This window comes from Ruditapes philippinarum, unplaced genomic scaffold (assembly GCF_026571515.1).
Source record: "Ruditapes philippinarum isolate M1 unplaced genomic scaffold, ASM2657151v2 ctg3610_1_1_1_1, whole genome shotgun sequence".
NCBI lineage: Eukaryota > Metazoa > Mollusca > Bivalvia > Venerida > Veneridae > Ruditapes > Ruditapes philippinarum.
The window spans coordinates 37,640-48,576 of NW_026866660.1; the positions used below are offsets into that span (position 1 = coordinate 37,640).

At 32.0% G+C, this 10,937-nt stretch overlaps 1 protein-coding gene across 1 annotated transcript; it reads right to left on the reverse strand.

The window, feature by feature from the left end:
- Nucleotides 1–503: 503 nt before the first annotated feature.
- Nucleotides 504–3,213, reverse strand: LOC132733265 (zinc finger protein 92-like). Its single transcript, XM_060719868.1, has one exon. It carries the CDS (start codon nucleotides 2,163–2,165, stop codon nucleotides 1,314–1,316), a length of 852 nt encoding a protein of 283 aa, XP_060575851.1. The 5' UTR covers nucleotides 2,166–3,213; the 3' UTR covers nucleotides 504–1,313.
- Between the last annotated feature and the right edge of the window lie 7,724 nt (nucleotides 3,214–10,937).

The window sequence follows — 10,937 nt, forward strand, 5'->3', positions numbered from 1 at the left end:
ATAATTGAAACGACCTCCTTCGGACAGACGTACAGATATACGGACATCATTGACATAACCTTTGCTATAATTACATAGGTCATCAATACTAGGCATCATCAACCTAAAAAGGTTTATGTGAAGCACAAATGGCAAAAATCCAATCATACACATAAATTGTATACCATAAAACAAATTGTATAATAAAAAACTATTATTATTCTTGCAATCTTGATCTTAAACCATACTGGCCTGCCGTCTTACACATAACAAATGTCTTCTTATGTTTCTGAATTTCTTTGTTGTTTTCGGTTGTATGTACGTTTTTCTACTCTTTTTTTTTCGGAGGGTGCTCTTTAGACAATCTGAATAATTGAATAAACAATCTCATAACTGACCTTGAAATGTTCTTATATGTAACGCTTAAGGTAATGACTAAGGCTATAATCGCATATATCTCATATGAATGTTTTTTCTCCAGTATGAATTACCAAAAGCTCCTTATACAATCGCAACACCAACAACTGATATGTGAATGAGTATTCTTCCTACTAAGTCCATGTGACCTATAATGGTATTTTATACTGCAAACACCACATCTAAATGGTTCTTCTCCAGTATGAAGTCTCAAATGGCCCGAAAACTATCCTGAAAGCTGAATGTAGTATTAAGTTCATCACATTCGAATGGTTATGTACCAGTATGAATTCACATGTGACGTACGCTTTTAAAGAGGAAACACTTGTGAATGAATCGTTTGCCTCATACATCACATTACAATGTATTTTCCTCATGTAAAGCCTATGAAAACAGCTATCATAACAAACTCGTTTGCAACCTATCACATTTGAATGATTTTTCTCCTGTGTTCCTCCTGTGAAGCTTACGAGAACACCCATGCCAGATTCGTTTTGTTACACACATCACATTTGAATGATTGTTGTCCAATATGAGTTCTCAACTGATTCTTAAGACAATTTGAACGAACATTTAAACGTACAATCACAGAACTGACATTAAGATGTCTTCTCGAGAATGTATTGACATGTGACGCTAAAAGTTATCTTTAAAAACTATAATAAACATCATACTTGATTGGTTTTTACTCAAGTATGCATCCTCAAATGTCAATTCATTTTATTTTCTGTGTTTAAGTTTAAGTACGTAAGACACATCTAAATGGCTTTGCTTTTGCTATGTGTGCTCATATGCCGCTTTAAATAACGTTTTAGACTGAATGTTTTAGCACATAAATCACACTTGAATGTTTTTTCTGATATATGTATGCTCATATGCCGCTTTAAAGAACGTTTCAGACTGAATGTTTTAGCACATTAATCACACTTAAATGTTTTTTCTGATATATGTATGCTCATATGCTGCTTTAGAGTTCCTTTGAGACGGAATGTTCTAGCACACAGTTCACATTTGAATGTTTTTTCTTTGGTATGTATGCTTATATGTGTCTTAAGACTACCTTTGAAACTGGTTTTAAAACCACATAAATCACATTTGAATGTTTTCTCCGGTATATGTATGCTCATATGCCTCTCCAGAGTATGTTTTTGATGGAATGTTCTATCACATAAATCACACTTGAATGGTTTTTCTGATTTATGTATGCGTATATGCTTGTTTAAATTTCCTTTTTGATTGAATGGTCTAGCACATACTTCACATTTGAATGTTTCTTCTGATAGATGTATGCTTATATGCGTATTTAGAGTTTGTTTCAGTCTAAATGTTCTAGTACATAAATCACACTTGAATGGTTTTTCTGATAAATGAATGCTCTTATGCTTCTTTAGGTAACCTTTTAGACGGAATGATTTAGCACATACTTCACACTTGAATGTTTTTTCTGACTTATGTATGCTTATATGCTGCTTTAGATTTCCTTTTGTACGGAATGTTTCAGCACATACTTCACATTTGAATGGTTTTCCTGATATATGTATGCTTATATGCTTTTTTAGATATTGTTTTAGACGAAATGTTTTAGGACATACTTCACATTTGAATGGTTTTTCTTTGGTATGTATGCCTATATGTTTCGTAAGATTACTTTTTTGACTTGATTTATAAGCACATAAATCACATTTGAATGTTTTTTCTTGTGTACTACTGTAACAGTGTATGCTCATTGTGTCTTTAGAGTTTGTTTTAGACGAAATGTTTAAGCGCATACTTCATATTTGAATGGTTTTTTTATATGTATGCTTATTTGTTTTTTAAGATTACTGTTTAGACTGATTTATAAACACATAAATCCAGTTTTGAATGTTCATTTTTCTTTGTTATGAATGCTAAAATGTGTCTAAAAATTATTCTTTAGACTTAATTTATAAGCACAAAAATCAGACTTAAATGTTTTTTCTGATGTAATAATGCTTAAATGGGTCTTTCCTTTTCGACGGAATGAACTGGCACATAAATCATTATTTTATGGTTTTCCATTGGTATGTATATGCTCATGCTCTTATGCTTCTGTAGATAACCTTTTAGATGGAATGATGTTGCACATAAATCATATACGTATGTTTTTTCTTGAGTAAGTATGCTGAAATGTGTCTAAAGATTTCCTTTTAAACTGGATTTATAGGTAAATAAATCATATTTGAGTGTTTTTATTTTATCTTAGGCTTTATGTTCATATGCCTGTTAAGATTAGTCTTAAAACGGAATGTACAAGTCGATATATCACATATGAAATGTTGTTTTTTTTTTGCGTAATCTTTGCTCATATATTCCTTAAGATGAGCTTTTGAATGCACTATCATATATATCTGATTTAAATGTTGTTTTCTTAAATGTAACATCTGATGTGTTTCTCAAGATAACACGACTGACTGGACGCTCTGTCACATATTTCTCATTTGAATGATTCGTTTCCAATATGTATTCTTCTAGGTGTCAAAATATCACTGTTATCCTTCAAGGCATCTTTTTCAGAAACATCATAAACGACTTCTATATCTTTACTTTGCACTTTTGCTTCTTTTTTATATGAGAGTTCATTTTTCTTGAATGAATGTTAACAAATCAAATTTTAAATATCTTTAAAATCACACAGATCAAATGTGTATGTTAACGTTTTATATGAAATCAAAGTTCAATAATTAAGTTAAATTTCCCGAGTGGTTGTACACGTTTTTTACTGCAATATGTTTTCACTTTCACAATCACCTCTGTTCTGCATCAAAACTTGATTTAAACTGCACCATCACATGAGAATTTCTGCAAAAGAAAATATCAAACAGATAATCAACAATATGAAACAATTAAGAACATGTTTGGAAACACAAATACCCATCCCCGGATTCTTTTCATAAGGCTGTATTAGAAAAAGTGTAAGAATTTATTGTTAGAAGAGGTACATTGACCTTGTGACTGCCTACACTTAATCATCCAAGGATGTATGTTCAGTTAAAATGTTATTAATATCATCAATAAACAAGAGCCATGTCAACATGGCCATCCCCCGCCGAATGTGTTTGCTCATTGGAAGAATGTATATGTAGAAGAGCAGAATAATTCCATTTTCTTGTTCTTGTGCACTGCACTCTTCCTCAATGAGATTCATCCACCTATGAAGTTTCAAGTTGATTCCTCAAATACTTTTTGAGATAAGCTCCGGAAAAAGAAGAAAGGGCAATAACTCAAAAAATGTACAGGGAAGAGTTATCATTCTTGTGCACAGCATTCCTCCTTAATAAAATCTATCTACCTATGACATTTCATGTTGACATCTCAAACACTTTTGAGTTATGCTCCAGTCGGGTGAAAAATTAGGTATGAAAAATAACAAAGGGCAATAACTCAAAAATTATGAAAGGTTGAGTTATCATTCTTGTGCACTGCACACCTCCTGAGTGAGATCTATGCACCTATGAAGTTTCATTTTGATATCTCAAAGGCTTTTTGAGTTATGCTCTGGACAATAATTAATTTTGAAAAAAAGCAAAGGGCAATAACTCAAAAATAATGCAAGGTAGAGTTATCATTCTTGTGCACTGCACTCCTCCTCAATGAGATCCATCCACCTATGAAGTTTCAAGTTGATACCTCAAATACTTTTTGAGATAAGCTCTGGACAAAATAACATGAAAAAGAACAAAGGGCAATAACTCAAAAATTGTATAGGGAAGAGTTATCATTATTGCGCACAACATTCCTCCTCAATAAGATCTATCCAACTATGACATTTCATGTTGATATCTCAAAAACTTTTTGAGTTTTGCTTCACTCAGGTGAAAAATTAAGTATGAAAAATAACAAAGGGCAATAACTAAACAATTATGAAAGGTAGAGTTATCATTCTTGTGCACTGCACACCTCCTGAGTGAGATATATGCACCTATGAAGTTTCATGTTGATATCTCATAGGCTTTTGGGGTTATGCTCTGGACAAAAATCATTTTTGAAAAATAACAAAGGGAAATAACTAAAAAATTATGCAGGATAGAGTTATCATTCTTGTGCACTGCACTCCTCCTCAATGAGGTCTATCAACTTATGAAGTTTCAAGTTGATAACTGAAATACTTTTAGAGATATGCTCCGGACAAAAATGTCGGACGGAAGGACGGACGGACGGACTAACGGATGGATGGACGGAAGGTGGGACGGACGGACGGACGGAGACTATTTCTATATCCCCCGCCGCCTTTTCGGCGGGAGATAATAAAGGTTATATAAGAACATGTTAAGAAATCTATTTTGACACCTCTAACCTTGACCAACTGACTCATTAACTCATTGCAAATTAGATCAAGAAAACCATGCAAGGTATCTCCTTACCAGTAAAGAAAGGATGTGTGGGCAAACATTGAAAAAAATCTACTAATATTTCACGCAGTGGTGACATTTAACTCAATCCAAAGACCACACCAATTATCATTCTACGAAATATGAAAAATATCAGTCTGAAAATACAGGATGTATCAGCAAATTTGTACAAATCTATTATTTGCACATTAACCCCTAAGACAATCCAAAAGAAGTAGACATGCACGTTATCTTCCTACCATAGACATAATTGTGTCAAAATTATTACATGTACGGGCCAAAGTGTAAAAATCTCTGTTTAGCAAAAGTGACATTGACCTTGACCTAAATGATCCCTGACTAAAACAGACGAGATACCCCATACTACACAGAAAGAGGATTATTGAAGGCATCCACCTACCAAATTTAAGATAGCAAATAATCAAGAGAGATTTTACTTAAAGATAAATCCAACTGGTCGGGATAGCTTTACCATACAAGGCCCTATTTTTAGAATTATAGAAATGGAAATAACCGGGAAAATGAATTGCAAAGTAATATATGTGGAAATTATAAAACCATTATTACAGATAGAGCTTAAAATATATCCAACTTATTATTTTGGTTGACATTATCCATTTTTAAGTGCTGAAAATGGCAAAATGGAAGCCATGTTAGTTACCAACCCAGATCATGTAACTCTATAATGATAAGCAACTGTGTAAAATTATGAGGGTATTGGCACAGATAGAACTCAAGATAAATCCAACAAGCCGACATAGTTAACTTCATATGGACAGATATGAGACAGAATTGGGATAAAAGTTTCTATTGTTTTGTTGTTTTTTTTCTTTTGTTTAACATAATACCATTGGCCCCTTCCTCAATCATTACTGACTAAACTGTATTGTTCTCTTCCGTTTTGTTTACAGTTAGATGGTCACCTTTCCATATCTGTAAAAACAAAAACTATATGCCTCCCCATTTTGATAAGCAACGCTATAGAACAACATTTCTCATGAAAATTCTAAGTTCAATGGGGAAATTATGATAATTTTGGTGCTAAAGTTGTGAACCTTAATACATATGGTGTGTTGACAATCAGAAACATATATTTGAAGTTTGAACAAGGAATTAAACTAGAAATTATTTTAAGAAAAATAAGAAGTTATAGTGAAAACTAGTTTACTGCGTAAAACTTCAATCAGAAATCTGGACGCGGTCGCCCACTGAGCGAGTAATTCAACTCACAACATACTCTGTCAAGCCGAGCATAAATCTCAAAACCGCCATCTTACTGTAGAGGTAGTTAAGTTTCATAAAAATATTTTCAATTCGTTTTAATACAGATCACAAATATTGTGTGTTTTTTTTGCAACATTAAAGTACTTGATGCCATAGCAACCGCATTTTTCAACATAGAGAGAAAAAATATTACATATAAAGTCTCCAGACTACAATCTTTCTATATTTCAAGATACAAAGACAAGAGGGCCGAGATGGTCCTAGATCGCTCACCTGACCCATCTAACTCATCCGAGCAAAAAACTTAGACAATTTTGTTTGTTTGGGTTTTCGTCATACCGACACAGTATAGGTCATTTGGCGACGTTCCATCTTTACTGGTACAAGACGACCTCAGGTGCCCTTCCATGCATTATTCCAGGCACAAAACTAAGACAAGCATCATGACCAAGTTTAATGACAATTGAGTAAAACAAGTGACCACTAGAGTGTTAACAGGTTTTTCCATATTTGACCCCCAGATGACCCAGATTCGAAATTACCTAGAAATCATCAAAACAAACTTTCAGACCAATTTTAAGATATTTGGATCAAAACAATAGCCACAAGAATGTTGACAAGATTTTTCTATTTTAGCTCCTGTGACCTAGTTTTCCATCCGAGATGACCCATGTTCGAATTCATCAGAGAAATTACCTAGACACGCATCCTGACAGTTTGATGATGATCGAGGCAAAAATGTGACTTTTAAAGTGTTAACAACAAATGTGGACGGACGCAGAGGATCCAAAAAGCTCAGTCTAAGCAAGCTCACGTTAGCTAAAAAGGGGCATTAAAATTTACACGTATTACTGGTATGAAACTTAACATAGACAGTCGCTTTGTGATTTTGCTTAGTAGTTACGTCAACGTATAAAGTTAATATATCTACCAGTTCTTCAGATGGGATGTGCCACAAATGAAAATAGTAAAATTATAAAATATCGAAAAGAAATTGTAAATAATAATATTTTTATATATTTATGTGTGTTATGTGTGTATGTAATTCATAATACTGTTTTTTTTTTTTTTTTTTTTTTTTTGTAATAAATGCTTTGTTTTAAGTTACATGATCTGGCTTGAAATCATAATCATATTGTTGATTATCTATTAAACTGCTTAGGTGTGAAGAGCCATAAAGCATATTTAAAGTAAAGTTACTTTTCTCAAATAGCCTATATATTGTCATATCTGAGTGTTGACTACCAGTATCAAATGTTATTATCTCTTATAGCATTGAGCAACACATATAATTTTAATGTAAGATGGCCTAATTTGACTTAAATTTACACAGCCCCTTTTTCAACCTTTCATCAACATGTTTGTATATTAACAACTGCCTTATATTAACATATTATGCATATAATGTTTAGAATCATGATAACACTGGGGTCTTATTGGGATTTTATCCTTTCTATATGATTAAGTATTACCCGGACATGTGCACCTATGTAACTTTGAAGTTTTACTTTTCAGTTTTGCCCTATATTATTTTATTGAAAATTAAATTTTAACAAAAGTAAGGTTATAAAGTGATTGAACTATTCCTGAAGGTAACTATGGACCAAACAACTTGAAAAATCCAGTATTTGGTATAGACATGTATAAAGCCATACAATAATGTATTTAAATCCATATTCTCCCTTAAAGGTTAAAATATCCATCTCAATATTCACCCTTGAAGGTTAAAATATCCATCTCAATATTCACCCTTAAAGGTTTAAATATCCATCTCAATATTCACCCTTAAAGGTTTAAATATCCATCTCAATATTCACCCTTGAAGGTTAAAATATCCATCTCAATATTCACCCTTGAAGGTTAAAATATCCATCTCAATATTCACCCTTAAAGGTTTGAATGTCCATCTCAATATTCACCCTTGAAGGTTAAAATATCCATCTCAATATTCACCCTTGAAGATTAAAATATCCATCTCAATATTCACCCTTGAAGGTTAAAATATCCATCTCAATATTCACCCTTGAAGGCTTAATTAAAATATCTAACTTGCAATAAGGAAATTTGTGATTCTTCTAATCTGTTTATTTATAAAAATATAATAAAAGAGTTTTAATGGCTAGAAAAGCACATTGCTAATAACAATTTTGATTAAATACAGCTATTATAGTCTATAAACTATGATAGAAAGAACAAAACAAGCAATATGGTAAACACGACTTCCCCTAAATATACAGAAAAAGTAGAATCCTTAAAGAAAACACTGAAAACAGTAAAAACTTTTAAAAAAGAACCAGTCTCAGTTTGAATGTAGTGGTTATATACTTATAACAGCTTAAATTAATCCATTGTTTAAATGCTTGCATAAATCATGGTCTTTCAAAAGGAATTTATTTGAAAGACCCGTACTAATTTCCAGGGATACTTCTGATACATTGGTTTAATTGAAGTTTGATAGCAATCAATTTAGGGTTATTTACAATGAATGTTTTAATTTATGTTTATTTATAACCTCTATGCCCCATGATTTTATACAATATTAAAATGCAACTAGTCTATAGACAATGTTTAAATGGTTGGGCTGTTGGACTGTATTAAAAAGATTTCTGGTGCTGAGGTATGGTATTTTGAGAGTCCTTGGCTTGAGTCCCAGTCAGGCTTTATATTCTTCTCCCCCTTTGATATAAATGGATATTTCCAGTTTATCAATGATTTATTTAATCAAATTTGTGAAAAAAATAATGTCAATAAATTTAACATATGACTTCTTTTGTATGAAGCAAGTAGGAACTTGCCAACACTAAATTGTCAGCATGTAGACTGAAGCCCTTAATCAATTTCTTTCTTGTAACCAGTGTGAGTTTTATGCCACATGACCTGTAAGAATTTACATATGTGTAATACCACAGGGGTATTTCCTTTAGGACTACTAAAACAAGAAGTAAGAAACGCAAATACATATAGTCCTATCCAATGTTCACAGGTCGTGGGATTGGCAGACAGTACCAAGTAGGACCGTATCAAGGGTGAGCTTAGATCAAAAATGTCATCAATTTTTTGGACACTGGCAGACAGTGATATTCAACCCCCCACCCGTTAGATCAGTTAGGAAAAATTGTCCCTGGGTCTTCTTATTTAAATTTGCTTTCTTGCGAAAGCGAAAGTAGGTCTTAGAGGACTAAATATTTTATAGAAAATATAAAGAAGGAAAATATTAGCGATTAATGCTTACTAATCTGGAATATATACCAGTGATTATAGATGTATAATATAGCACATTTATAAATATATAAATTGGATAATGTCATATAAATTTCATCGTAGTTTAATATAAACAGTTTTTGGAGTTCCTCACTTCTCCCAATCAATGATGGAGCATGAGGTTAAGTGGTCTCCTCATTTTCCCAATTTTGCACAATTACAATGGCGGCCACAAAATGAAAGTTAAAGATCGAAATAAAGACAGCGTTTAATAAATATTATCATAATGCTTAATCTAAACCCTTAAAAATCTGCATGTCTAGCAATCATTTATTAAATCAAAAGGGTAAAATACCACAGACTAATATATCAGAATGTTTTTAAGCACTTTATTGTCTGCGTGCTTAAAATCTAGCATTTTAGGTGAGCATTTATTGCTTTGCGCCTACGTATTGTGCACATAATCGTCAACCGAAACGTTCATCCAACTATATACACACATTTCCAAATCAAAGATTTGTACAATTTGAAATATTTATTTCACCTGACAAAAAACAGTCCAATCATATGGGGACCGGTAAAGTGTCTGGTATTTTAACTGATGCAGCTATAAGTTGTGATCTTATAAAGAAAAACGTTAATCATAGGAAGTCTAAGAAAAACAATAAGATTTGGTTTGAGAGTGATTGTAAAAATCCTCGTATTCAATATATGAATTATAAAAACATGTATAGCAGGAACCCTACTGCAGAAAATAAAGCTAGTTTAGTTTGTAGTAGCCGACAGTATAAAATAGAAGTTAAGAAAAAGTTTAGAGCATATCAGAAAAGCATTGTTGATAAAATTAAAGGTTTAAAAAATAAAGATCCTAGATCTTATTGGAGTCTATTGAACAAATATTCAGGTGAGCGGAAGGAAGTTATTAACAAAGTAACAACTGAGGCTTTTTTTTATCATTTTAGTAAATTGAATGAGGTTGACACTCAAGTTGACATTGATGACTTTGATATAACTAATGTCTCGTCAAATAACTCTGATTTAGATAAACCATTTACTGTATTAGAAATACGTAAAGCTATTATTTCACTGAAAAACAATAAAGCATCATCTTCCTTTGATCATGTATTGAATGAATATCTGAAGAATGTACCCGACAGCATGTTTGATGTGTTTTGTTATTTGTTTAATATTATTTTAGATTCTGGAATTTTTCCTGAAGTTTGGAGTAAAGGGATTATTTTACCAATATACAAAAACAAGGGTAACATAGACGACCCAGATAATTTTAGGGGAATTACTATACTTAGTTGTTTTGGGAAACTTTTCACAAATGTTCTAAACTCTAGACTCAATAATTTTTTAGAAAGTAATAATATTCTCTGTGAAGAACAAGCTGGATTTAGGAAAAAGTATAGCACTACTGATCATATATTTTCTCTGAAAACTTTGATTGATTTATATCTGTCTAAAGGTAAAAAGTTATATTGTTCTTTTATTGATTATAGAAAGGCTTTTGATAGCATAAATAGAACTGCATTTTGGCAGAAATTAATTAGCAATAATGTTGATTGTAAATGTATAAAGATCATTTATAACATGTATTTACAAGCTAAATCTTTTGTTAAAATTAATTCTTTTAGTCATATGTCGGAATTTTTTACAAGTCATACAGGCGTTTGTCAGGGTGAAAATTTATCTCCCATATTGTTTTCTTTATTTTTAAATGATTTAAACTACATTTCCTGT

Excerpts from the sequence above, each read along its gene's own strand:
- LOC132733265 (XM_060719868.1), bottom strand. The coding sequence starts at position 2,165 with ATGCGCTTAAACATTTCGTCTAAAACAAACTCTAAAGACACAATGAGC.